The following is a 27,829-nucleotide window of genomic DNA, read 5'->3' as shown; positions in this document are numbered from 1 at the left end:
TTCATTCACGCTCACTCGGATTCATAATAAAGTAATGCCAAATTACCTGTCAAACTGGGGTGTGTAACTTCCGCATCACGAGTCACTGTACCTTTTGATCATGTCTGTTGGCACGGAACTTGCCATTCTCCAAATTTTATTTAAAACAAAACTGTAGCGCTAGTTTGCATCCCTCGTTACTACTACACGGTATAGTTCCTGGTTGTAAGCCGCTCGGGTTGTAGACAGCGTTTCTCTGCCTTGGTGTGAGCGGGGGCCGTTTGAAGGGAACGGGAAGGGCCGTGTAATCCAGGAGCTCCCACGGGTGCGCAACTCAGCTGCACCAGCCATCCCAGTCCCATCTGCGAGGGTCCCACAGATGTTGCTGTCAGCCCTTTGCGTGTTCTTCGTAGTTCAGTTTCTCAGCTATGAGATGTAACTGAAGCGATGGCTCGTGTTTGTGGGCAGCCCTCTGAAAGAAGATGGAGATCGAATCCTGTACTGTACAGTTAAAGTTTGAGGAGAGAAAAAAATCAAAGAACAAAAGTCCTATGTTAACTCAGGAAACCAAACTCTTGTTCTCTCTGGTTCCCTAAGCCTTGCTGAATTCAGTTTAACACCCAAAATAAAAACAACATACTGCTGAACTGACACCCGGGAGTACTGGTACAGGCTTTATGCAATTCCATTCTGCTACCCTAATAAAAATTGCTCTCAAAGGCTTTGTGGCATGGTTTTATTTTCAGAGATTTGGGGTTTAGACTTTTTTTTAACTATCCTGCTACAAAGACATTCTTGGGTCACTGTGGTCTGAACGTGTTTGCAATTTGAACTCGGTGTTGTCTTTAAAGCTTTCATAGAACCACTGACAAACTTTATTTGTTATCTCTGCAGATTTTATGCAATTGAAAAACTCCCTGTTTAGAAGTCTTTTAGTAGTTCTTTATTCATTTCTCCACTTAAAACTACTTTGAATTTAAAAGAAAATTTGGCCTTTTAATGCTGCTCATTTAAAAATACGGAATTTGCAAATTATTTTTTTAGCTTGTTTGCAATAGAGAACTGAGGTGAGACTGCTGTCGTGTTCGTGGTGTCTGGCTGGCAGAAAACGCACACAACGGTCAAAAGGTGCGTAACGTCCTGCTCAGAAAATTCATTGGTTAGAAGGTGGAGCAATTTAAATGTTAAAAATAAGATTAAAAAATACCTATCAAAATACAGTCCCATTACCTGAAAGGCTGAGATCTGGTATCAGATAACAGCGTTGTGACTCCAGTACCGCAGTCACTAGATGGCACTCGCGGCTCTGACCGCTCTGGAGCTGCAGCCGCTTTCTGCAGGGCTGGTTTTTACTCTCCCGTAGCTCGTTGCAGGAGCTCGGCCGTCAGACACCGATGGGATGGGAATCAGGTCATTCCACAAGGTAACTGCTGCTCTTCTCCAGCTCGCTGTGATTTAGCAATTGCACAGTACAGTGGGTGATTTTTATTTTAACAAACTTGGCACCCATCAAATTCACTCTGTGACACTTCAGCAAAGAACCTAGAAAAATATTTCCTAAAGTATCCTTGATGTTGTTTTTCATATTTGCACAGAACAAAAGCTCCCTCAGATGTTTTATAGGGAAGCTCAGACAATTCCCAGTAGTGACACAAAGGGCTGTCCTGCAGGCTGTCGCAGTAGGAGCCAACAGGTGAGTGGGTTTAGTTTGTTCTGCCATAACTAAATTCAAAAGCCCCCTGGAGCATTACAGTAGAAAAGGCCTGAGTTTATTTTTCATTTAAAGAATGATGATCTTATTGACATTTTTAATATTAAAGGTTAACCAAAAAAATATTGTTAAATCGATCACTTTTGCACAGAAAATTAGTATAAACAATCTAAATTATTTCTTTCCCATGTAAACATTATCCGTGAGTGACAGGGCTACAGTTAAGAACACAGTTAAAGGTATCAGTGTTACCAGGGCTTGCTGAAGTTCAAATGCTTTGATGACAGAAATGAAAATGGACAAATCAAGGACCTTCTCCGCTGGAAGACTGGCTCACAGTTGGTGCACAGCCGTCCCTGCGGGGCCCGTGGGAGGCAGCGCAGGAACAGTTGGTGGTGAGCGCTCACATGCAGCAGTTACTGAAACAGCAGATGGGTCAACAGTTGCTGTTCTTGCAAAGTCATTAAAAAAAAACAAGGGGGCAAGAAAAGCCTCTCTGGAAGGGCTGTGGCTGATGTTACTTTCCTATGGTGGCTTAATGCCAAGAGCCAGTGTAAATCGGAAGAGCTGTAATTACTCTGGCGGAGGCTGCATGTGCAACAGGGCTGCACAGACCAGCGGGCTAAACCCCTGATCTGGCTGCTTGAGGAGAGAACGCGGTTCCCAGGCTGTTCCCAGCTCCTGTCAGCTGTACCAGTGGCTATTACACTGGTAACTGTGGTCTGGCTTCTCAGGACGTGAGCAACTGCGTATCTTCAGAGTACAAATAAACGTATGTGTATAGTTATTTACTTAAAGATCTTTGAATGAACAAAGCTGAATGTTCCTGGTTTTGTAGTGGCTCTGCAGCTCTGGCTTCATTAATGTCTGTAGTTCGTGGAGGCGCTCCCAGGACTGTGAGAAATCGTCTGGTCCTTCCCCACAGCCACCGACGGGCGGGACGCTCGGGTACCCTGGATGCACCATCAGTTCAATGGTAACTGTCCTACGCTCCGGTGTCGGGTGTGCGGGTGAGGGCGCCTTGGCTGTGAAATCCGCGATGGCAGCGTCGATGGCGCTCCAGATGTTACTGACAGACATGTTCTTGCCCATGGTACTCAAACCTATGTAAATGTCTGGCCACCTGTAGCCGAAGGAGGGAACACTGATATTAATGCTGATGAGTATTTAGAAAAGAGTGTGTTATGTCCAGTGGATTAGGAATCAAAATGTGCCTACAACTTTAGGTAGGAGGGGATGTAAAACTTAACTATAAACAAAAATAAAACCAGAACCACAAGTCAGTAATGCTTTTTCTCTCCTTATCAAAACTAGGACACTAATTAAAGCAGCAGTTCTTCAGTCTGACACAAAGTCCCAACAAAGCCCCAGTACCGATTTTATTACTATATTTACATATTCTGTGTCAGAGCACAAGGGTTGCTTGGCATCTGTGATCCTATAGGTGCATTTAGTTGGCAGAAAGGGAAGAGCACAGCTAAACTGAGAAATGCATCATTAGCAAAATAACTTACTACTGTTAGGCCAATTAAAACCTGAACAATAAACTTTTCCACGTATTAACCCTTGACTAAGTGGAAACAAACAAAAATTCTATAAAATGGAAACCACTCTGCTGCAAATCATTCTGCTAGAACATATCAAAGAACCATAATAAAAGACAAAACAATGGACAAAACATTACTACTAATAACCACAGAGCTGACAGGATACCAGCTAGAGGCTCTTTCTTATGTAGCTGAACATGATTCTTTCTTCAAGTCTGGCTACAAACCTCAGTTCTTCTAGCATGGTGTGTGCAGGCCCAGGAGGGCTCTGCAAGTGTCTGTGAGGGTGCAATGAGATGGGTTTTTGAAGAAACCAAGACTGGGGTCTTCACCTGCAGGATTAAGGAAGAGCTCAACTGACCACTCAGCTCTTCTTGAGGAGAGTTTGCAGGACTTAGGAAAAAAAAAAACAAGTTAACTTTTTTAACCTGTAAACTGACTTGCTAACGCCTTGTCGCTACGCAGGAAGCACAGTCCTGGGCTCCCGGGTGTCGTGAACTGACCTCCAGGCACTCGGTACCTCCTCACACAGATGCTGAAACTGAGTAGCAGAATTGGTTTCCCTGTGACTTCAGCTGACCCCACTCTTCTCATTTTCCAGGGCTTCCTCGTGTAACACGTTTCTTCTCTAAGAGTCGGTCCCTCCTCGCCTGCCCCGCAGAGGGGACGGTGCCACAGGTACAAATGCACGGGTCCGGGTCCTGGGGCAGTCCTGCCAGTTCCTCCCGGCAGCCCGAGCGAAGGGAGGAGGGAACAGCGGCTGCTCGGAGGTAGATCCACAGCACCCCTGCCCCTCCAGCACCGCGGGGAGCCCTGGGGCATGCAGGCTTTCGGCTGAACCCCCCTGCACTGTCCCTGTCCTGAACCTGCCCCACAAGGAGGGTCACTCTCTGATGATGAACTGCTCTGAGTTGTACCCTTCTCTCACTCAAAAATTGGGGTACAGTCTGTGTGCTCCGGCAGGAAAGAGCACCGCAGAATTCCAGCCTCCTGCTGCTAGTGTTGAGATTCATCAATACAAGAAAAAAATCCAAGAAAATAACTTTTACAGTAGACTGAGAATAAAATTAAATCTGTCCCAAAGGACAGGTGACTACAAGGGTCTCAAATGAAATGTCTTTAATCCATAAAGCACTGTCTGAGCTTTTAAGAAAAGTGTGTTGCTGGGGGGAAGGGCTGAGCTTTTGGGGTTTGGCCCCCGAGATGCAGGACACCAACTAGTCTGTTTGCTTAGAGCAGTGATCCCTGCTGTGGCACTGCAAGCTCTCTGAGCTTCTCCCCTTAACAACAAACACTTGTTTCTAATTAGTCTCTTTCCTGCTACCTAAAACCCTTTCTCCACTACTCCTGGGAGATGAAGTGTTGTTTCTTGAAAACTTTCCCTAGATCATACTTTTAGAATCCCAGTGTTGATACAGCACTTCAGCCTCCTGCTCTCCTGGCCGCCTGGCTAATGCTGCTCCTCTAGAAAGGCTGAGGAACATACCCAGAAAAGAACAATCCCTTTCAGGTGAGAAGTGAGTCATCCCTGTTCAAACAAAACTTCTTAGTAGGACCCAGTGCCCCCAGCACTTTTGTACTCCTGAACCTTCTGTGAGCCACAAAGTGGAAGGAAAAAGGTTGTGTTCCATTCTAAAAGATGCTATCAGGAGCCGATAAGATCTTAAAGCTTTACTACAAAAAAGATGAGTAATGCCTGTCTTACCTTATTCCATGTCTTGTAAACACATCCACTGTGTTGAAAGAATCTTCTTCTACTCCCAGATAAAAGTCCATCAGGGATGGAGGGATCCAGTCACAGTTATGAAGGCCTGGCTCTATAGGGACTCGTGTGTACTTAATCCCATATTCCTCTAACACCTCTGCAAATATGTGCCTGACCTCTGCAAGTAAAAACAGAGATACTGTAGTCAGGAATCAGATAACCAGCTCATCATGTCTCCTGCAAGCTGTTAGCACAGAGATGTTTTTCCTTTCCGTGTGTAAGAAAATATAATCCAATTTGTCTTCTGCTGAAACTATTTTCAGATTTGTTGTGAGGGTAAATTGCTGTCCTGGTTTTGATAAAAGCAAGACCAGTTTCTCTTTTAGTGAATTCTCCTTTCAGCTAAGTTCTTCTTAGTAGCTGCACTTTTCTGAAGTTGGATACATGTTTTGGTAGACATAGCAACAGTATGCAAGGTCACTGAGAAGAACGCACGTCCCGTAAGCAAGGAGGGGCAAACTGAACAGGTGACTAAAACTGACCAACTAAGTATTCCATCCCATCCATGTCATAAGACCATATAAAAGTGGGCGATCACAAGGGTCTCATTCTTCTTCTTTGACTATGGCTGGCATCTGGGGAGGACCCTGTCTGTTGTCCCTGTGACGTGAGCCCTAGTGACAGACCCTGCATCCTTGAATCCAGTTCCGGTTTGCTGCAGAGTCCAACCCAGGACCTGCGGGTGCCTGCCCTGCAGCTGCTGGAGCAGGCTGAGCTGTGCCGGGGCACTCAAGATCGGTTTTGTATATTTTGTATTATTTTCTCTATTTCATTAGTAGCATTAGTAAAACATTTTAAACATTTTCCAACTTGCAAGTCCTCTCTCTCTTTGCCTCTCTTTGCTCTCCTATTGCATTTCCTTAGTGGGGAAGGGGGTTAACAGAGAGCATCTGCCACAGTTTATTGTCACCCTGCATTAAATGGTGACAATTGCCAAGAGCCATGTCATCCAGAGGCAGCTGAGTGCTGGAGTGGGGAAATCTGGATTTATTTTTTTACTCGCTCAGTTTCCCACCTCTGTACCACAATGACCTTATTTGCAAAACAGGGACAAAAGATACTTGCTCATCTCTCCAAAGCACACTGAGATGTGCAGACAGAGATTGATGTGGAAACACAGCTGACAGGATGGAGTTCTTGTAGCACCTGAAAGAGCTACCAGATTTGCAGACTTGAGCATTCCAGTTTAAACTGGCCAGTCTGCTGCTGGCCCTGGCCTGCCTCCTTTGATGTGGCTGGGAATGTGGAATTAGGATGCCTGGAGGAAAAGGTGTAACCTGGGCCATTTGTACCTTGTACTGCTGTGGGATGACCTAGGTCACCAAGCAGCCAATTTGGGCCTGGGCAGGACTGTGTCCCTAGGGCCCAGGTGGGAACATTCAAACTGCAATTGCAGAGCAAGTATCTTAAGGTGAGGTTTATTGCCCAAACAGGCAGCCCGTGGCAAGGGAAGTCCCCTCTGAGCTGACTCTCCGATTTGCTCGCCTGCTCAGGGCTGGGAAGAAGAGGACGCCCCTCTTACCTGGGAGGACGTGGACGTGCTGGTGTCCATCCATGTGAGGAGGTAGGTGACCTGTCAGCTCGTGGAACAGCTCCACCTGGGCCTTTAGCTCCTGCTTCACCTGCACAGCAGAGTCAGAGCAAGACCTGTCAGCAGGCTGAGAGCAGGGGAGCATCCAGGGGTGCTGCAGACTTTGCTGGGCGGCATGAAGTGCTGTGATGTATAAACAGACACTGGGTGCTGCTGGTTTGCCCAGAACCTCCCCTAGGCATGGGGTCTCTTTGTGGTACTGGTGATGTGGATGGTGCTGATACTGGGATTTTCTAAAATACTTAGGATATTTGAACACTCATTTCCCTTTAAAATTAATGGGGAATGGGTGCTCATATCCCATAGGCAGTTTTGGTCACCTAAACATATTCATCCTTGCTCATGGGGCAAAAACAGTCTTTTCTCTAGAGACCAAAAGCCTCTCACAAGGCGATGAAAAGCCTACTGCCTACTTAGCACTTCTCTGGCATTTTCCCTTTCCTGATCTCTAGGTTCTTCCTAAATATCTGTTCCAATGCTGCTTCTGCTCCCTCTAGTACATAGTTAACAGGATGGATGCAGGCACTGAAGCAGGGAGGACTGAGTTCTCAAAGGCTGCAGAGCCTTTGGCAGAATTAGGCCCAGGACTAAAAAACAGCTCCAGCTGCCCAGGTCACAGCTGGGACCTGGGAAAGCTCTTCAGCTGTTCTGTGCTGAGACAAGTGCAGGCTGATCTCTATCAGGAAAGCAAGTTGCATATTTTTATGTGGCTTTCTCCTACCTCTGACATATTCAGGAGACCTTTTGATAGAGCTGTTCTGAATCCCATTTTCCCATGGAAGAATCCATCTTGGTTGAGCAGAGAAGAATTAGTCTTGAGCACCTCACATACAGGAGAGCCCTCGGAGAGGTTGGCATGCAGGCCTATTGGGATGTTGTATCTGTAACAAGAATGAAATATCTGTTAAGCTTTGCACCTCTACCTCCCTTACTGTGATCCAGGCAGGATATTTCAGTGAAAGAGCTAGACTGATCTAAAAAGTGGTGCTCTACTCACTGTAGTACATCTTTGTATCTCTGTTCTTCTAGAAAGGAAAGCAGAACAACACTAACCAGAGCAGAGTATCTCCAGGTAACAAGCCGTGCGGTCTGCCAAGAGCCAGTTTGTGAGACTCTCAGGCTAAAAGCTGTAACTGCATTAAAATGCTTTAGCTGCACTAAAGGCTGTAACTGCATTAAAATGCTATAACTGCACTAAATGCTGTAACTGCATGCTGCTGGTAACTGCCCTGCAGTCACTAGCGACTAACAGAAAAATCTGGGCCTTGCAAGCGTTTTCTAAAGCACTTCATTAGCCCTTCCTAGGTATTCCCTTGAGTTGTTCACACTACTAAAGATGGTACATTTACAAGACATTGGAGTTTTACTTGACAACTTCTAAAGCTGCCCTTAAGTAGAATCCTGTCACATATAAACAGTGCCCAAGGCAGCTGTTATGGCAACAGCATAGGCTACAAGTGTAAATACTGTCTGAGTTTAAGGGTTTCCTGGTCCAAGAGGCTGCAGCTGAAATTGCTGGCAGTAGCCAAGTTTCTATCTACTGCTGCAGATGATCAGTGAGTGACAGGGCTAGGCTGTACAAAGCAGCATCGCTCTGGCCCAGATGAAGGATTACTGCAGGGAGGCTGGCAGTGTAAGTGTAGAGCCTTGCTAAGGAATCACAAGGGTACAATTCATTAACTAGTTGCACTCTGCAAGCAACTACGGAGCTAGTGTATCTGCAGAGCTCCTCTCAGCCACACGGCTTTGCACAGTGCTGGTGTTGATTCCCCTACAATAAAAACAGGACCTGTGAGTGCTCAGATTTGTGCTAAGTTTCGTTAGCACTTCTGGAAATCCTCTAGAATCAGTGGCCAAAATGATGCTTTGAAACTTTCTCCAAGACAACCCCTGGCCTCTGGCTGACCCATTAAGCAAATGACAGAACTGTAATGTTGAATCTCTGCTGCCCAGTCTGAGTCATGGTGCAGAGTTAACTTCAAGGCAACAAGTTTGTGATGCTTTAAATCCTTTCTGGAACTTCTGCATGGACCTGCTAAAACTGGGCATGGTTTGTCCCTGTTACAACCTTTGCACCACAAGGAGGAAAATAAAAACAATCTCCATTTAGGCAAAGTGTGTGAAAAACAGATTTTCCCCTTCTGTCTGCTGTGCTGAAGCTCACTAGTGAAGTGCCAAGTTCCTGGAGACAGAAGGACTGAGGATGGATTGGACCAAGTCAGAGTAATTTAGCTCCTTCAGGTCCTCAGGTTTTGGCCCTTTCAGGACTGAGAAGTCCTTTTTCCTGGCTCTTCCATGTCTCGTGCTCCAAGTGGATGGGGTAGTCTGTTGCTAGATACTGTTCCTTCTCAAAGGCATAAATGTTATGAGTTGAGTTGTATGGACAGCGCTGTGAAACAAAATGAGTACGTGTCTTTCCAGCCCACTATGTGTTTAGGGAGCTGGAATGTTTGCTTAACAGAGCACAACAGTTTGAGGAGAGAAAGGTCCTCTCTGGCTCTTCTGGTTTGGCAATTTCTCTGCAGCAGGACCTGATTGTATAATAGCTGATTGATAAATGTTCCTCTCGTTTTCATACATGGGGCCTGAGCACATGACACGTGCACACGAACTCCTTGCTAATACAAGAACAGAAAGATGCTGCCACTGGGAGCGGGGCCCTTCCCCAGGCAGGGCAGGAGGCAGCTACAGTGCACAAGGGGTGCTGAGGCAGGACGGCTTCCCCTATGTTCTGTGACCTGCTGGGTACCCCGCGTGATCCCAAAGGCAGAGGGGGAGCCTGTGGCTTTGTTTTGTGTTTCTTTGTTAATTTGGTTTTGGATTTTGTTTGTTGGTTTGAAGACATCCACCCCAGATTCTTTATCATGTCTCCAGGAAACTCTGATAGCATCAGCTGATAGCATTATCTGTACCACAGCCACTGCTGTTCACAAGAAAAAGGATTCATGTGCTACCATGAATCAGCAGATGGAAGACTTTTTTTGTTGAGCACTCTCCTTCTCATGTGTTGTGGGAGGGCAAAAAATGAACAGCTGAGCCTCTCAGTGTTGTCTCCCAGGAGCATCGAATGAACTCCAATTGTGCAATGCCTCAAATGCTGCGAAGGAAGCTATTTTCAGGAAAAGGCAAGCCTCTCTGACAGGTGTGGGACACCAAGGAGCCAAGCACTGCACTGCATAACATTGGAGCCGCTTCTCCGCCTGGGCTGAAACCAGCCCTAGAGCTGAGGAATGTGCAGAATGTGGAAGTGCAGAGAGAGCTGGCCTTGTTCTCACTGTAAGGGGAGACTCTGGCTGTAACGTTAGAGTATGTTTCGGAGCTTTGGCTAACACCAGCTGAATATCTTAATAGTTTTCTCTTAGAGTTTGTCCTGACTTGTTTGACAGACTGTCCATGCTAAGGCGTCTAAAGGGGAACTGCTAGTGTTAAACAGCTCTGGGATACAGGGGCCGAAACCAAAACTCAGAATGCAGCACATGAGAAACTTGTTCAGAAATACTCATCTGTGGGAGATGCACAGAAGCAGGCATGCTGGGAGAGCTGTAAGGATATGGGAAGGGGGACAAGAGTGGGCACAGCAAGGTTCTGCTGCTAGCCAGCATTGTCCTGTACCTAAATATGTGTGTTTCCTCTGGACTCAATGAGCCAGATGATGCTCCTATCCAGCACCAAATATTCTGCTGCTGGGTGTTCATTCCCAACAGTCCTGACACTTCAAGAGTATCTGAAGTCCTAAGTGCAAGGAGATGAAAACATGAGCAAATCTTAAAGCATTATAGTAATTAGTTGGACTGTACTTTGGGATACGGGTTCAATCACTCTCTGCCCTGACCAGAGACTTGGGCTTCAAGACTGAACCAACAGGCTTTTTTCTCCACTAACTACTACACACATGCTAGCTCCTGCCTGCCTCACCACTGAAATGTAGCTTCTGCAACCAAAGAACAATGCCAAGGCATGGTGTATTGTAAAAAAAAAAAAAAAAAAAAAAGAAAAAGTCAAGTTATGGGAATATCCTGGAAGGGCCCCTTTTTTCAGAAGGCAGATGATTGTTTCTGCTACACAAACATACTTTAGAGTTGCCCACATCTTTTCAAAGGCTGTAAAGTATCTGCTGTTTTATTGGCTGAAATATGGAAGCAGAGACCAGCACTTCAAGCAGTTTGTATAGCATGTGATGCCACAGCGAGAACAGAACTCAGCTGTTGTGGGTTAGGCAGAGGATTGTGTATAAGGCCAAAATCCTTTATAGATGGGACAGGGTGAGCCCTGCCGGTCATTGCCAGTCAACTCTAACTGCTAGTTGTTCCACCTAAGATTAAAAGTAAAAGGATTGGCACTAAGCTTCAAGCAACAGTTTTGTTTCTGCAGTAAAAGCACCGCAGCAACAGCATGTTGCTAACACGAAATGATGCTGAGGAATCTGCTTGATCTCTCTAAACTCATTTTGGTGGATGTTTTAAGCAGCAATGACTGTTCCACAATCTCCAGAGCCCATGTCTAGGTGTTTTCAAGTCTGTCCCACTGCCCTGGAGAATGCAGAGACATGAAGCAAGAATTGGTTCACTCCTGATAAAGCCAGAGAACAGTGTCTACAAGTGTGTGCTCCTGTACTTTATGGAGCATTAGGGTGGGCTGCCCGTGAGCTTGTTGAGAAGAGGTTCAGGCCAGTGGCTTCTGCAGCCACTAAGGTTAGTCTATCAGTGAGCTGTTTCACTGAGAAGAAGCTGGGTGTTAAAATCAGCCTGGCTCTGTGGTTCTTTGTTCAACAACCCCATAAATGTGTTGGGACAGGGGGGAAAAAAAAAATATATATATATATATATATTTAAAAAAAAAAAAATATATATATATATATATACACACACCTTTACAACAAGTGCTACAAGGGCAACAAGGATTTCAGTCTGGAAAGATTTCTGAGTCATCAAGCCCAGCCTAGTTATAAAATAGAGAGAGGAAATACAATCATCTAAACTGCTTCCTTTTCACGTAGCTTGTTTTGCCACACAAGTGCTCTGAACAAATGTCTCTAATGTCTCTGCTGAGGCAAAGGGCTTTTGTGCAGTTGCAATCCCTGTTCATTCATATCTTTAGCAGTAAAGGGCCCCCGCAGACTGTTATTATACAGAATCACTCTCTACGTACCCACCAGCTTTGCACATTTCTGAGCTGGGTGGATGAGTAACAGCATCCTGGGTCCTGCCTGACCATGGCGTGGACTCCATGCACTCCCTGTGTTCCTGGGAGCAGTTGTAGTGGCTGCGAGAGTATTTGTGATTCCCTGAGCCCAGTCCCAATCGTTTTGCTGGAGGCTGCATGCTCTGGGTTAAGCAAGGCACTTACCCTTTTCCTTGATGGGTAAACAGATCCCACCTTCAGCATCCTGTTTATATCCTTATCTGAGGAAGTTACTGGTTCATAGGGTTTCTGTCTGAGTGTGATGGAACTAAGCATCTCATGTAAATATCTGTATCTAAACATCCTGCTTCAGTAAACATCAAAGTGTCTGAAGCCAGACAAAGCAAGGCTGTGCTTTGTGTGAAGAAGCACACCTCTTAGTTTCTCCATGTTGGCATTTGCATACTCTTGTCCCCCCACTTACACTCTTCAGAAAACTCTCAGATCTAACTGTCTTTCATCATCAAATAGCATCTTGTCTTGCTCTATTACTGCTAAGGACTTATTTCTGCTGGAAGAAACACTCCAAAGCCTCTGCAGCATTAAGAACTGGTACTTTCACATAGCTTAGGGATGTGACTTTATTTTTAATTATATTTTTTTAATCAACTGAAGCTCCTGTGTCCATGACCTTACATCAGCAAAAAGTGCTGCTGCCAGAAGAGTTAATATGGTATGGGAGTCTTCAGATTGGACCCCACCCACAATCCAAACACAGTTCAGCAGTGGAACCCTCTGCCTTGTGATTCACAGTCAGATAAAAGGGTGATGAGAAAGCATGAGACACTTCTAGATTAGTCAGATGTTGACTGGGAGGGTCAGAATTAAGTCACAATTTACACGCACATTTTGCAATTAGTGTTGATGGGAAAGGAAGTGAAAACATAGACAGCAATTAAATGTGGTTTTGTTAGAGTTTTCTGTTAAGTGTACCCAGATGTTATGGGGACTTCAGCTTTTGTGTAGCTGATATTCAGCATTTAAACCGAAAAGAAGCCCAGGAAGACTGAGGCTGTGTTCTAAAATATGTCACTCTTCATCCAGTATTTGGACATTATCATCTGGTCCTAATACTCAGTCACAACTGAGCTGGTTGATAAAAGGGAGGGAGGGAAAATATGGCAGCAACATAAGGTCTCTCTATTTCTGCTATCTCCATACTGCTACAGGAAAAAGAAGGCATCTATTGACTTCAGGTAACAAAATAACCATTCCAGTCTCTGGGAAAGGCTCTGGAATAAGCACCAGGAAGATGGGCTGACTTCAAGGTGGGGCTTGATAAGCAGAAAATTGAGATTATATTTTACGGATAACCAGGAAGCTGCAGTCGGTCCCTACCTCACAATGAGAAAAGTTTTGAGTTACTGAAAAATAAAATGCAATGGAAGTCTGTTCTCATGCCTGCTGTTCTGGTTCTGTACTGCTCCAGCAGTTGCTGTCAGTAGGTTTGTTGTTTGGTGGTGAATCAGGCCTCTGCTGAAACTTTTCTTTTGCCTGCAGTGAGTGGGTCCCTCCTTCTAGCCCAGTTGTGACAGTGAATGATCCAGAGCCTAGATGTTAGGGAAGGTGCACTATTTACTGCTTGGTTCTGCTGGTTTGCAATTAGTTTGAGTCAGAGCTGGTACAAAGATCTGCTGACTATTATCACATTTCTGCCAAGGCTTCTGATCAAAACACAGCACAACAGATGGCATACCCAGAAGCCTAAAGAATTATTGTGAAAATGAAGGGAAGAATGAAATTCCAGAGGAACCATGTTCCTTTCTGAAGGATTCTGAGTCCTAACATTGCAGAGCAGCGTGAGGTATTTAAGGAGGACTATCCTGCACGAAAAGTCATCTTGTTGCTAATTAGCTTTGCCTGTGTCCAATTAACTGAAGACCAGATGAGGAGAGAGAGCTCAAGACCTGCAGTGATAAGCAACCGTGTCACAGACAGTTAATCAAGACACACCCAGATAATCTCCACAAGCCACAGAAACAGCCCAGCACTCTGACTATCCTGGCACCATGTGTGCAAAAGACCAAATTCCACAACACTGGAATGCACCACAGGAAAGAACAAGCTACTTGCTTCTGGCTTCTCCTCTCAGCTGATGATACATCCAGTCTTCCTGCTTACACCACTGGTCAAGGCTGAAATGTCTGTTATCTAATTAAGCACATACGCATGTGTGTATATATATGTATTGTATGAATATAGAACTTGCTTAGTTGGATGTCTGTAGGCGAAGACAAATGTGGGGAGAAAAAAAACAGGATAGACTTTCACCCCATAAAAGACAAAATGTGGCAAAGCCTGAACATTCACAGTGGGGTGGGAGACAACACCAAATCAGGAGGAAGCAGGAATAACAGTGGAAAGGCAGTCAAGTAACAGTGATACTTACCCATTTTCACAAAAGATGAGGATTCAGTGACACTTCTGGTAAGTATGACCTATTAGACATCTGTGTCTAAAAAAAGTTTGCATCAGCCTTTACAACAGAGGAACAAATATCTTGGGGGTGACACAGGAGTTCGCTTACATGCACAGGTGCCAATTAAGTGCATGTGTATTAGCAGCACCTGAAGTGGTGCTGGCATTAGAACATGACCAACCCCTTTCCTCAAACCTGCAAATGCTTCCCCCAGGTGTGGGCAGGGCTGAATACAGCTGCAGAGAGTTAACAAACCAGGAACTGCACAACCTGGGCTGTTGATCTTCAGCGCTAATAGATGTTCCCAAAGTCACCCTGCTTATATTCTCAGAAATAGATTAAAATCCATTTCATTCACATTTACAATTCAAAACTACCCCCCAACATGAAACTGTAGCAGTAGGTTGCAGCTTCTGCTGTCACCTGCCCTCCACCCTGGCTTTTCACACCAGTACCAGCTGTTAGCACAAATGTCATGACCTGGATTCAAAGATGGTTTTTAAACCTCTGATTACATGGCCTACTTTCTGGCTATGGAAATGAGGCCAGGTGGATTCTATATTTAAAAGCCTGCTAAAGACCACAGCTAAAATAGCTGGCAACATTAGCACAGCATTGGGGCTTAAAAAGGCTTCTGGGTGCCTCTGTGTCTGAGAGAAGTGATGGCTTTATCTCTATGTTTTACATATCATTTGTTTCATTTACTAACAGGATTTTAGGCATTCTAGCATTGTGTCCTTCTGCCTCTCTCCTTATCATCCCAGAGGCAGCTCATCTCTCAGTATTTGTGTAATCTCTCACCTTTTTAACAGGAGACCAGTTTGCCACTAACACCACACCCTGGCTTTCCTGCACTGCCCAACACCTAAAAAGCTACAAGCAATTTCCAAGTACCCCTAAAATCACAGCCAAATTAGGGAGAGATGCTCAAGGAGAACAAGGACAGTGTGAGTCTCAAGAAACTGTCCCCTGCAGCCACTGTATTTGGAGTATAAGGTCTCAGTTCTTCTAGTACCATTACAGCTCCTTTCCTTTTCTGCTTTCCTGAATAGTTTCTCAACCCTGCTGCTCTCTTTTTCAGAACATACTCCTGCTTCCAAGTGCCTGCCCACACTGGAGCTGAAGCATTAGCTGGGTTTTACCTTCTAAATACAAGTAATGCTTCCTATTAAAGGATTTGCTGGGCTAGTCCATGAGAACGACACAGTATTTGATTTCCTTTGGAGCCAGCTGTGCCAGCGACCTCTGAAAAGTTCATGAAGGACCAAAGGTGGTAGGTACAAGGTATTGTCTCTCTTGTTCTGTATGCAGTTTTTACAAATGGATTTATCAAGCCTAGAATTAATAGAAACATTGAGGTGCTTTTTCAATAGGTTTGTGGGGTGGAAAAATCAAGTCTTCCACTGCCCAGATTTATAACTCAGCCCTCGCAGAACCGCACCTTTCCCTGATTCTGCAATGAACCTGACTGACCCTGTGTTCAGCCTAACTGAAATGCATCAAATTAAAAGAGATTTAAAGAGTTTTGCTTCTATGCTCTAATAGTTTTAGGTGTAGCAGCTTGGTCTGGGTATATAGTATGGACTTTTCTTCTAATGGTGTGTCTTTTAGAAGTGTGGGAAAAGAAAGTCCAACAAACACAAACTCTATTAGTCAAGTTGTGTAAGAGGCTTTCTGCCTCGAGTTAAAAAAGGTGTAGTGCAGTGGCTAATAGTAGAGAAAGAGCCATTATGGATATGGTTGGCAAGTCACTGGTTTTACTATGAAGAGTCTTAGTAAATATGTTTTCTTGTATCAGCCTGGGCTATGATAGAGTGTTTATATTGGGGCTACAAAGTACTACATTTTGCAGGCTTGGCTTTCTGTGGATAGCCTGGGGAGGCTGCCCACAAGGGAGGTAAAGAAAGCAGCTTACCTCCTTGCCAGCTTGGCTGCATCTGCTGCAGCACTTCCGTTGACTAGAAGGGACACATTGGATACTGCACCAGCCAGGAAACAGTCCACGATGCCTTGGTTTCTCCGAGGACAATAGCCAAAGTCATCTCCAGTTACTATGAGCTTCACCTGAAGCATCCTTAGAGGTCATCCCTAGGAAAAGAAAAAAAAAGAACGGAGAGAAGACGGGAACAGTCAGCAGTCTGCAGGTCACAACAGGAAAAGACAGGCTCAATGGGGGCGAACCCAACCGTGACTCAGCCCCCGACTAACTCCTGCTGCGCCACCTCGGCCCGCCGCTGTCTCGCAGTTTGCCCAGCAGCCGGATTTAGTGCGGCTGCTTGGCTCACGCCGTACCTGCTTGCTCCTGCAATGAGAGCACCGCAACCTTCCTTTGTTTGCGGAGCAAAAGCCTGCCTGCACTTCCTATTGCTGTCGATGAGGAGTGTGCAGAAAGGTCAGGGACTTCGTGGGCTGATTTAATCGACTCAGGTTGCGCCCGGGGTTCAAAATCCTTTCCCCGCTGCACGCCCGCGGTGCCCGGTGCAATGGCACCGGTGTGAAGCACCACAGGAGCCCCGCAGCCGTGCCGCCTCTCTGGCCCCGATCCCCGGCCCCATCCAGCGCGGCCGGAGGGGAATGCGGGCCGTGCCGCGGCGGCCCCGCGTTCCCGGGGAGAACCGGAAAGGAGCGGCCTCCGGTGGCACAGCTCGGGCCCTGCCCTCCCGCTGCGGCAGGGACAGAGGGGGCCCCGCCAGCCCCCCCGGGGCAGTCCGTACCTCCGCTCCTGCCCGCTCCCGTGCCCGGGGCTGCCGCCAGGTGTGGGCGGCTCCGGCCGCCGCCGCTCGCGCAGCGATCCCGGTCGCCGCCGGCCCGGGGGGGATGCTGGCCCCGGCGGCGGAGCTCTGACCCCGCCGCCCCGCCGCGCATCCCCCCTCTCCCCCGGCGCTGCCGAGCAGCCCCAGCCGACAGCTCACCCGCGGCGAGCGGCGGCGCCTCCGCAGTGCTGCGGGAACCGGGGCGGCCGCTCTGTCCCGCCGGCGGCCCCTGGCGGCCGCGGCTGGAAGCGCAGCCCGGCCCGTCCGGCTGCGGTCGGTCCGCCGGCAGGACCCGGGTGCCGACGAACGGTTCGCGGCCAGGGCGCTCCGGCGCGAAGCCCGGGAAGGGCCGCGGGGCGGGCGCTTTGCTGCACCGCCGGCTCGCCGTGTTCGCTGCGCTCAGCAGCGCAAGACGGAGCTTTTCCTCTCAAGCCCTGAGGTGAGACTTGCTTCTGTAGCTGCAGGTGGGATAAGCTCATTGGTTCCTGCAGTGCAACATTAATCATCCCAACAACGTCATGAATATGCAATTCCTCAATCCGTTACCTCCGTAGCAGCCACTTGCTTGTTTTCCCCTTGCCTTGCTTGCAGTGTGAACCTAGTGTGCGTTCAGAGCCGCAGTTTTCGGTGAACCCGGGTCAGGAAGTCTCCACAGCTCCTGATGCTGTGCTGGGGAAGGGCAGGAAGAATGGATGAGAGCTCCAGGAAGGGCAACCTCTAAGGTGCTCTTGTTCAGTGCTGGATGTAAGCCAGTTCTCTATCAGGCTATATGTACAATCCTGTTTGTCTTGGCATTGAACTGCTGCTTTTTCTTAGTGCAGAAAAGCTATTCTCGATATACCAGAATGAAAGTGAAAGCACTGAGTAGCTTAGAATTATTGAGTGAGAGGTATTATCAGCCTGTGATTTTCACCTGTGAAAGGAGATGAAGTTCTATCAAAGTACAACACACATCTTCTTGGTCTGTAGTGTTATCCCCAAATATTCACCCACTCCTACTGTTGTAGGAGAAACAACAAACTGATGCTTGGGGCAGGGAGAGAACTTGCTAAATGATCATTCAAGCAATTCCTGTGAGCATTTCAATCATCTCATACTTGTATGTCTCTGTTACAGAAAAAGTTTTGATGCTCCATAAGGGTTTCCAGTGCCCTTGGCATTTCAGAGTGGATATTTGTGCAACTGCTACTTGCTTCCCCTTCTGGGAGATGAATCTCAGCCTGCCCACATTCCCCCAGGGCTCCGCTTACTGATGAGGACTATTACTGTAACAGATGAAGACAGCACAACTCTGAAGTAATATCATGAAGGAAAAACAAGTACCTCCTGTCTTTGCCAATGCAAACTGGGGTTTTCTCTTCTTTGTAGTACTGTCACTGCTGCTTGCCTCTGCACAGGTGAGAAGCACTACATAAGAATCTTAGACAAAGCTTGGCTTCTCAGCCTTCTTAACCTTAGTACACGTTTAATGCTATTAACAGTAACATCCTTCTTAAATATTGAATGCAGTTCCTGGAGGCTTTTATTTTCCAATTTCATTCCTGTTTATCCAGCTCTCCTTCCTGTGACTGGAAGCAAAATTTCCCCAGCACGCAAATCTTGCCACTGTGCCACATCCCACTCGGATCCCAGCACAATGTTTCCTCTGCAGGCCACTTACCCCAGCTGGCTGCCAAAATAGCCCTTGCAGCCAACCCCACACACAGTCTGCTGGAAAGTCTCTCACAAATTGAACCTGGAGCTGAAAGGCAGGACAGGCTTCCTCTGGCTGGCCTCTCCTCTTCAATGAACACACGAATGAGAATATTGACCAGAGTGTCTGGTGGAGCTGCATAAGCCAAGATGTGCTAAGCACAGGTTGCATCTTCAAGCTTAATTGAAATAAAACACAGCCCTACCATATCTTTGTCATGTAAGTCAGCAGGAGTCCTCTCTATCCTCAAATGCTCCACTGGTATGGAGCTTAAATTTCTTTCCCTTAACTCTGAGTTATTCGGTAGCAGATTTAGAGGTTTCCTGTTTTTCACGAAAGCAGTTCCTCACAATTAATGCTTCCAACAAGCCATCTGTTGACATAAAAAATATATTTTATTTTCTTGTTCCCTTGGCTGCAGTGAGTTAGTTCATTTGGGATTACAATGGTTTGTCTGTTCCTTGCAAGAAATTTTGTTGGAAGTGTAAATTGTAAAAGAAGTTTGAATAAAACAAAGTAAAATCTATTTTTTAAATTAAAGAATGTTAACATTTTATTCTCTTCCCCAGCCTCAAGGATTTACAAAATCTTGGAAGTTCAGTGCGTTCTGTAGAAATGTGTAAATTAAAGCCTTTTCATCCCTCTACTGAGGTCAGTTTTCAGAGGAAACAAGACATTTGCGTTCAGGCTGTCGGCACCCATCTCAGTCTCTTCTTAGCAGCAGTGGAATGCCTTGGGCAGTTCCAATCTCCTTTGCAGCAGAGCTGGAGGTCCTGCAACAAGCCAGTGCAGCATGTGGCTCTGAGGCTGCAGTCCCCAATATAATCTATAGCCTAGGTGCAAAACTGCCTGGTCAGTCAGCCAGGGCAGGAGATGGAGAGCACTGTGGTGAGGCATAGTGCAGAAAGGAAAAGAAAATTAATGGGCTTTCGTAGAAGCTGAGGTAGATTACGTGTAAGAGCGCTGTAGGAACATGTGTTCATCAGCTGTGTTTTCAGCATCTGACTTGAGTGAACCTGAATAGAAGTGAAGAAATGTAACTACGAGGAGAACTGGACTGCAAGTGCCCACCTTCTCTGAAATTCACAGATGTCACCAGCCCTGGGTGAGACAGAAAGGCACTTCCTTGGTCTTTCAGGAAACTCCGGTGTTGTGTGGGGCCGGGGCAGGGATGAGCACACTGGGCGAGGGTGCTGACCCACGCCCGCCAGGGTACGAGACCCGCTGTGGGGCCCGTCCCGCCGGTGGGTGCCCGTGTCCCCCGGTGGGTGCCCGCGCTGCCCAGGTGCGCTCCCCGCACTACAACTCCCAGCGTGCCGCGCGGCGGAGGCCGTTGCGCTTGCGCAGTGTCCGCCCAGCCGGTTGGCGCGCGGCGGCGCGGGCAAGAGCAGCCGGGCACGTGGGCGCCATTTTGTGGGAGGGCGGAAGGGGATCCGCACCGGTGCAGCAGTGAAGAGGAGCCCGGAGGAGAGCTGCGTGTTCCCTTTCCCCCTCCCTGCTAAGAGTCAAAAGATTTCCCTGCACAACACATAAGGCCAGCTGGGTGCCATACCTGTCACCTTCCTTTTCCTGGAATCATCTGAATTTACACCAGCAGAAAATGGTGTCAACACCTGACGAGGTACCCGGTGCTAGTGAGGTGACTGAACATGGAAGGCAAAATTTGCCCTCATGACCTTGTTATGAACTTGACACTTGCATCAAATTATGGCATACTGTTGAAGTACCAAACTCAAATCCTCCCTGACACAGCCAGCAGGCCTTTGCTATTTCCTCTCTGCTGCATGTCCTTCAACGGCCGTTCTACAAAAGAGCTAGTGTTACCGATTATAACATTGGGAACTCCTCAGCAATGTTACTACACATGTAAATTAATCTGGCAGATCACTTACAGCAATTGTTGTCTCCCAGCATCACTGGGGGCACCTCGAAAATCTCAGCTGATTGAATGGAAATGGACAATGGTCCTTTTGGAGCTCTGAAGGGAAATCCCATCTTCTCGAAGGACTAAGCATCAGTTGGGGTAGCTGAGAGATGCTGGCAGTGTTACTGGACACAGATCACCAGGACTCCAGTTCTAGGATGTCCTCCCTTCCTCAAAAACTAGAAACAGAAGACAGCAATAAACATTTCATCAGCTCTTCCCCCAGATGAAAAAATTATGCAACTTAAGTATGTATATGTTAACACTTTTTTCTTTCTGTCAGGTGTCTTCTGCTTATTAACTTACTCTGCTTATTCCTACTTTATGTTTAAATCTACTGAATGCAAAAATCTGAATAGCTGATTTTGGGTGTGTAGTCCTTAAACAGCATGGGCTGAGTGATAAGACACTGTAATTCTATAAATTTTTGGCAAGTCATCTTTTTTTTGTCATTTCGATTTCTCCCTGGGTGACACCATTTGATTGTTATTACTACTGTTTGCTATTTGTATTATGCTGAGGGGTCACAGTTAGAAGGTCTGAACGCTCTGTTTAAGACATGATGAAGGATACAAATGTTTGATCTGAAGTGAGGTTTATAACCACCAGTTCGTCAGTGGGGGGTGAAAGAAGGAGACAGAAAGAACCACAGCTTGTTTACAGGCCTGATTCCCTGCTGTTGCTCCCTTGATTTCAGTACAGTTTATCCCTGTTGATAGGTATATACCTTAGTTGTCAGTCACTGCTTTTGTCATGCAAAGCAAACAGAAAGTTTAGCGCATGTTTAGCAAAAGCCAAAATAAAAAGATGGAAAATCCTTTTCTATAATGTATTGCTTTTGGTCAGCATATGCCCTCTGAAATTTTCTTGTGCCATAGATTTCCAATTCCTGTATGATAAAAGCATTTGGCACTGCCCAATCTACGAAAACTTGTTTTTCAGGGTGAGCCAGGTTATACCTACAGGTGCACCTGAGTGGATATGGTAGGTGTTTTCAAAATCCTTGAAAACCGAGTGTGCACAAGGACCACAGGGTTCAGTGACTGAGGGCAGAAAGCATTCTAGTTACATTTTACATTTTCTCCTTTTACAGCACTGTTGAATTATTTTGTTTGTGTGCATAAACAAGAATCATAATGAGATTCCTATCAAAAAAGCTGATGTTTCTATTACCAGTGTGCACCGTCACATAATTTCTGAGGCAATTTTACCTGTAGCTTATAGCAGTCTACTAGAAACAATAGTGGGCCCTGTAGCAATGAGGTGGCTGTTAATTGCCATGGGTGTTTGGCATTGATGGGGTTCTTTGTTGGCAACCGTTCTAACCCAATTATATTTCTAAAGTAGGACTGAAAAGCATTGTAGGGAGCACCATGTAAATGGTACTAAATGCACCAAGACTGAGGGACCTCCCAGAAAGACAGACAGGTGCCAGCTAAAGCCCCATATGATTGATTTTCCACGGCTAAAATGGCAACCACAGACATCTGGTTTTGCCCCATTTATAACAACGGCAGCAAACGTGAACTGTTGTCTTAGTTAGAACAGCAAGGCTTCTTAGAATGACACAGAAATATGGCATTTGAATATCAAGGAGTGATCTTTTGCTTTCTTATGAGCAAACATTTACCCTTCCAGCACTAGAAAATGAGTTTTTAGTCCTCAGAAAAACACACTGAGTCTGCATGTGTACATGTGTGTGCATGTGACTGAGTTTAGTACTTGGACTTGTTTTAAATGCAAGCCTGATGTTTAAGTTAGAGATTTTTATTGGATGTAGGTATAGGTATATAAAATGGGCCAAAGCCAGCATAAAGAAAACGAACCATTGAACTGAGTGGTACCACATGGGTAGTAAAAAGCCTGGCAGATCCAGGACTGCTGACTGGTAAGAGTCAGCTGAGCATTTTACAGTGTTTCTGCTAGCCAGCAACACTAAGGTGCTTTTAAAATCATTCTATAATAGAAAGTGCAAGTGCAGTGTTGCAGTTCTTTGCTGTTGCACAGGCAGAACACTATTGTTACAAACACATCCCAAGGCGGGTGCCCTTCTGCCTGCTTCCTTGCTGCTAAGAAGTTCAAAACCTTTTTGCTCTGTTAAATTACTTTGGATTCCTGGGAGTGTTACACCAGACTCACAGCAGACTGACTGTGGTGTGATCTATGGGCCAATCCCATGAGTAGTTTCAAGAGGCAAAAGCTAATGGACTATGTAGGAGTCCCTGTGTCCGTTGTCTGTGGTTGCTTCCTATTGATAAAGGATTTTTTTTTTGAGGGGGGAGATTTATTCAATCTGCAAAACTGTGCAATGAAGGACAGTATGTACAATAATTTATGCAGCTTTTATGCAGAATGGAGCTTAATAATATATTTTTGTTAGAAGAACTTCACAAAAGAGACTGAATCACAGAAGGCAAACGTCCAGATCCAAAAGCAAGAGTGTGATCACTACAGCTTAATGATACAGCAAGCATTGTTAGTCCTTCTTTGTACAGTATTTATGCCCTATCATCAGAAGCTCTAACATAATCCAGAAATTCCTGAACCAGTGGTGTATTACCATGCAAGACAGCTCACTACCATGAATTTCCGTGGTTTTCAACATTACGTTACATTTGCCTGTAAGTCCCCCAAACAGGTACATATTTACACAACTCTAAGAGCCAGAACTACAGTGAGGAGGGGACCTAAACGTGTCACCTGCCAGCTCTGAGCTAAAAGTGGCCTGAACGCAACAGCACAGGCTGATTGACCTGTTTGTGCCAATTCTGGCTCCCCAAGGCTGTATCTAGACCGTTACCTGACCCGTACCTGGGCTAGTAACCTTGGACCTGGTTTATGACTGACAGCGCGCTCACTGTGAAGATATTTTTTTCCTCCCTGGCTCTGATTATAGTTGATTGACCAATCCTACTTGCAGTGTTTCCTCCCAAGGCCCTTAATAATCAGTCAGCGACGCGGCTGCTATTTTTCCTATGGCACAGACTACACATTAGACAAGAGGGCTACAGCAACCAACCTGGCCTGCGACATAAACCAATTCTCGGTAAGAGCAAACTCCCAGTGAGAGAAGCAGAAGGATTCCTGTCAGTGATGCCCCGGGAGTGCTCAGAGCTACTGCCCGCTGGAGCGCCCGGGAGTGGCGATGCTCCGGGCTTGGGTACTGAGGCACCGGGGGGTGCGCAGGCCTGGTGCGCGGATCCGCCCGCGGCGTCGCTGAGGTAAACGCACCGCGATCCTCCCTCGCGGCCACGCCGCTTTCTCTGATTGGTCACTTTTTTCCCTCGGCCCAATGAGCTCCTCCTGCTGAAGGGCTCCTGGCGGTGAGGTCATTAAGTAGTGATCCAATGCGTGAGCGAGGCCCGGCAGAGGGCGGGCGGGGATTGGCCGGCCAAGGCGCTGGCGCGGAATGATTGGCTGAGCCCACGGAGGGTGTGCGGAAGCGTCCTCCGCTGAGGGCGGCGGTGCCGGCCGGGTTGCAGCGCGATGCGGGACGGCTGCCGCCTGCTCCCGCTCCTGCTCCTGGCGCTGCTGCGCGGGCTGTGCCACGGCAGGGAACCGGCGCCGGGCGCTGTTACCTGCGGCTCGGTGCTGAAGCTGCTCAACACCCGCCACAACGTGCGGCTCCACTCGCACGAGGTCAAGTACGGCTCCGGTGAGCAGGGCCGGGCCGGGGGCGCCGCGCTGGGAGGCTGGGGGCTGAGAAATGGCGGGTGGGGAGTTATGAGAGGGGCTGAAAAATGACGGGAGCTGGGAAGCGCTGAGGGGACAGGCAGTGAGAGAGGCGGGAAAATGGCGGGGGACAGGCTGTGAGGGGAGGCAGGGAAGGGGCTGTGGAGGGGAAGTAGCGGCGGGGGACAGGCGAGGAGGGGAGGAGGGAGATGGCGGGGGGGCGGCAGCGGGAGGTGGTGGGGAAGGAGGAGGAGGTGCCCGGGGTTCTTGTCCCTGTTGCGGAGGGACTAGAAGGCCAGGGACGGGATCGTGGGGTACACTGAAGACCTGGGCGGGTAGAGGAGGGTACTGAGGCCTGGGGCACAGGAGGACATGGCAGCTGCACCCTGCAGCTCCTGGAGTCGGGATGTGACAGAGATGATTTCCTCTCATCCCTGAGGTGACCCCTGTTCTATATCTAGGGCCTTAGCAGTCCCTTCCCAACATCTATTCTGACAACAAGGGTGTTGGTTTGTTTGGGGACACAAAGAACTTGGTAGTATTTCTGAGAAGGGTGGGATGGTGTGAATAGTATCTGTCATGGATCATATTTTATTTTCATGTGTTCACCGTGAACTTTGACGGTTTGCGTCATACTGACATGTTTAACTTCTTGAATCTGCAAGGTTATTTGGTACCTGCATTCCCATTGCAATAAGTAAGTGGACTGTGAGGCTTAAGCGTCTTTTAAATATGAAGGCATGAGAACATTAAAGCAAATTTCTTTAGTTATTTCAGAACTTTTTGAACTGGGGAAGTGGGTTAAGTCTCCTTCCATTTAATTCTATTCAAACAGGAAGCGGACAACAGTCAGTGACAGGAGTTGAAGCTTCAGATGATGCAAACAGTTACTGGCGGATTCGAGGGAGGAATGATGGCAGCTGCCAGCGCGGGACACCAGTGAAATGTGGGCAAGCCATACGACTTACTCATGTTAACACGGGAAAAAATTTACATACTCATCACTTCCCATCACCACTCTCCAATAACCAGGTAAGTTGTTTTAAATTGTGAGCTTTTGTATAAATAGTGCATGCTATTCACAATAGTGTTTCAGTTCCTCATGTTTTTGAAGAATCAGGTTACCAGCTGCCAGAAACAGTATGTCTATGCATATCCAGAGTTAAAGTATATGCTTTTCTGCACTTTGGGATAATGTATTTAAGTTCTTGACAGAGGTAAAATTTAATATGTGCCAGTATTGGTGTTTCACGGTAGTTTTAACAAAACTGCTGCTTTTTTTTTTTTTAATTTTGCGCCATTGCTACTGGGAAGACCATTCTGAAATGTTTAGATGCTCATACTACAAAACTAATGCCTAGAGTTACAAGCTTTCTTGAGTGGAGAAAATCTGCATCAGTATTAGCATTGTTTCTTTTGAATTTTTTCTCAGAAGGTTTGTTCTGATCTCTGTGCTCAAGTCCTCTTTCATTTCATTTGTAGTGTGTATTGGGGTTTGTGGACACTTTTTGCTTGAATTACGTGTTGGAGTTTGGCACTTTGTTCAGATTGTAGTGGTGGAAAGTTACTGCTTCTGGATTTGATAACTGTTGGCAAAGCAATGCAACAATGCTTTTTCTTTCTTCTCCTTGCCTTTAAACTCTGCTGACTTTGTGGTTGATATTTTTGTGTGTATTGGACGTGTTTGCTTACATTTTCACTTCAGGAAGTTTGTGTCTCTAACAGGAAGTAAGTGCCTTTGGTGATGATGGTGAAGGAGATGACCTCGACATATGGATTGTGCAATGCAGTGGGACTTACTGGGAGCGGGAGGACACAGTGCGCTTCAAGCACGTGGGGACTGAGGTGTTCCTTTCAATAACCGGGGAGCAGTATGGCCACCCCATTAGAGGCCAGCGGGAAGTTCATGGTATGCCTACTGCTAATCATCACAACTATTGGAAAGCAATGGAGGGAGTCTTCATCAAACCTGGTGTGGACCCTGCAAAACATGATGAGCTCTGAGCTGACAGACGATCCAAAATGCTTCAGCTTACTCCAATGTTCGGAGATGCTAATCCTTGGTCTCTTATAAGTCCTGCCTTGCCTAAGTGACTGACTTTCTGTGTTACTGAAGGGCATTAGTTCATTCTAGGAATGCAGCACTTCTGTGGGGAATGGCATCTGCCAGGTTCAGCCATTGAAATTTGTTTAGCAAAATTCTTTCTGAATTTTCAAGCTTAATTGGTGAAACTAGTTGAAACATCTGTTAAGTTTTGTTGTCATTTGTTTTGCTTCTTTTTCTCAAATTTGAAGGAAACGAAAAACCTGAAGTAATAAATTTCTGTAGTTCCAAGTACAATAAAATAAAACTTTGTATTTTGTAATCTTTTTCCAGTTATAATTAAAAATTCAGAAGCTGATTTCTATTTCTTAGTGAGAGGATATTATTAATAAGGAAAGGGAGTAAGTCTAGATAGGGAAAAATAGTTTCTCAAATATGATGTCTTTTGAATGGCTTGAAGTCAGCTATACAGCCTTTTGAAAATTGCTTCCAGTGTCTTCCATGAGTTTCATTATGTACTGTGTTGGAAAAATTGAAAATATTTGGTGTGTTGGAATAAGAAGACAAAGTCTGAATTTATTAACTTTCTACAAGAAGTTCAGATTTTCTGGTAATGATGATACTGCTAATTGTCAAAAGGTAAGACTGCTCTGCTCTATTAACTGTTGCAGAAAGCTACTGTTTGTTTAATTAATATTAGAATTTTATAAAATTCCATGTGGTGTGAAGGAACAGTTGAATTTGACTTATGTTGTACTTGCATGTCACTATGCAAGATCAGTATGAAAATCCAGAGAGTAAATAGTGGGGCAAATACTCGTGGAGTTTTTTTGTGTGAATCTAGAAGAAGAGAAAAAAAGAATCTTAGACAGCGGTTTGACAGAATGGTATACTCTGGAGTGCTAGCAAGGAATCTTTATTGAACTAGTTATGAATTTCTGTGTTCCTCTACTGCTGCGAAAAGAGGAAAAAAACTAATTCTTGAATGAATTTGTTACACAGTGTTACTGAAAATACTGATAAAAATTCAAAGTACCATACATTTTCTATTTGCTTTAAACAGAAAAGCTCACAAAATGAGTGTGAAAGGTCAGAAAATTCAGATGTACTTGTCTCCATGTCTAAATAGTTTACTGATTATGGTCTTAATTAATCAGTTAAAGAAGCAGGAAACTAATTTACCGCGTTTACAGCACTAGTCACGTGCTGTAGGACGAGAGAGGGGTGTGTTGAGAAGGTACAACAGGCAGTTGCAGCAAAGCTTTATAAATATACCTGCTCCTGTGTGCTTCCTACCCTGCGATGCCTCGTGCAGTTGTGCTGTACAGGCTGGTGTCAGATTTTATTTAAGGGTTTACTACTAGTGAAGATCCTTCACACAGTGGAACAAGGGACCTCTGTAACAGTCGTTTTGTGTACCTGATTATTTTTGTTTGAAGAAAAAGGTAAGACTGTTTTTCTATTAATCTTAGTTGCCTGTGGTTATTTAAGGATTACAGACATTTGGAGAGTAAGTAGACTAGTTTTTGCTGTTTTGTATTAGAAGTAAA

At 46.0% G+C, this 27,829-nt stretch overlaps 2 protein-coding genes and 1 long non-coding RNA gene across 7 annotated transcripts; 1 reads left to right on the top strand and 2 right to left on the bottom strand.

The window, feature by feature from the left end:
• Positions 1–119: 119 nt before the first annotated feature.
• YDJC (YdjC chitooligosaccharide deacetylase homolog) lies at positions 120–17,578 on the bottom strand. 5 transcript variants are annotated; one of them, XM_071816100.1, is made up of 7 exons: positions 17,493–17,578; positions 16,109–16,281; positions 7,315–7,474; positions 6,525–6,624; positions 4,943–5,120; positions 1,210–2,813; positions 120–480 (listed from the first exon to the last, which is right to left on the bottom strand). In XM_071816100.1, the coding sequence occupies exons 2-6, from the start codon at positions 16,264–16,266 to the stop codon at positions 2,483–2,485; spliced, it is 927 nt and encodes a 308-aa protein (XP_071672201.1). In that variant the 5' UTR covers positions 16,267–16,281; positions 17,493–17,578; the 3' UTR covers positions 120–480; positions 1,210–2,482. The 5 variants fall into 5 exon arrangements, with proteins under 5 accessions (XP_071672201.1, XP_065707686.1, XP_065707685.1 ...); XM_065851614.2 differs by lacking the exon at positions 17,493–17,578 and adding an exon at positions 17,106–17,124; XM_065851613.2 differs by lacking the exon at positions 17,493–17,578 and adding an exon at positions 16,908–17,077.
• A 1,953-nt stretch (positions 17,579–19,531) lies between these two features.
• LOC139829283 (uncharacterized) lies at positions 19,532–23,807 on the bottom strand. Its single transcript, XR_011741724.1, has 3 exons — positions 23,583–23,807; positions 20,532–20,742; positions 19,532–19,655 (listed from the first exon to the last, which is right to left on the bottom strand). It is a non-coding gene; the product is annotated as an uncharacterized lncRNA (long non-coding RNA).
• Positions 23,808–23,997: 190 nt separating this feature from the next.
• Positions 23,998–26,601, top strand: SDF2L1 (stromal cell derived factor 2 like 1). Its single transcript, XM_065851824.2, has 3 exons — positions 23,998–24,218; positions 25,071–25,267; positions 25,961–26,601. The coding sequence occupies exons 1-3, from the start codon at positions 24,050–24,052 to the stop codon at positions 26,237–26,239; spliced, it is 645 nt and encodes a 214-aa protein (XP_065707896.1). The 5' UTR covers positions 23,998–24,049; the 3' UTR covers positions 26,240–26,601.
• Positions 26,602–27,829: the final 1,228 nt, after the last annotated feature.

Source organism: Patagioenas fasciata, chromosome 17 (assembly GCF_037038585.1).
Source record: "Patagioenas fasciata isolate bPatFas1 chromosome 17, bPatFas1.hap1, whole genome shotgun sequence".
Classification (NCBI taxonomy): Eukaryota; Metazoa; Chordata; class Aves; order Columbiformes; family Columbidae; genus Patagioenas; species Patagioenas fasciata.
The sequence above is the reverse complement of the archived record's forward strand: the minus strand, read 5'-3'. Positions and strand labels throughout refer to the sequence as shown.

Coding starts and splice junctions, on each gene's coding strand:
- SDF2L1 (XM_065851824.2), top strand. CDS start 24,050: ATGCGGGACGGCTGCCGCCTGCTCCCGCTCCTGCTCCTGGCGCTGCTG. Junction 24,219..25,070: donor CGAGGTCAAGTACGGCTCCG/GTGAGCAGGGCC, acceptor CTATTCAAACAG/GAAGCGGACAACAGTCAGTG. Junction 25,268..25,960: donor CACCACTCTCCAATAACCAG/GTAAGTTGTTTT, acceptor TGTCTCTAACAG/GAAGTAAGTGCCTTTGGTGA.
- YDJC (XM_071816100.1), bottom strand. CDS start 16,266: ATGCTTCAGGTGAAGCTCATAGTAACTGGAGATGACTTTGGCTATTGT. Junction 7,475..16,108: donor GCAGCCAAGCTGGCAAGGAG/GTAAGCTGCTTT, acceptor TTCTTGTTACAG/ATACAACATCCCAATAGGCC. Junction 6,625..7,314: donor GTCTCCTGAATATGTCAGAG/GTAGGAGAAAGC, acceptor TCTGCTGTGCAG/GTGAAGCAGGAGCTAAAGGC.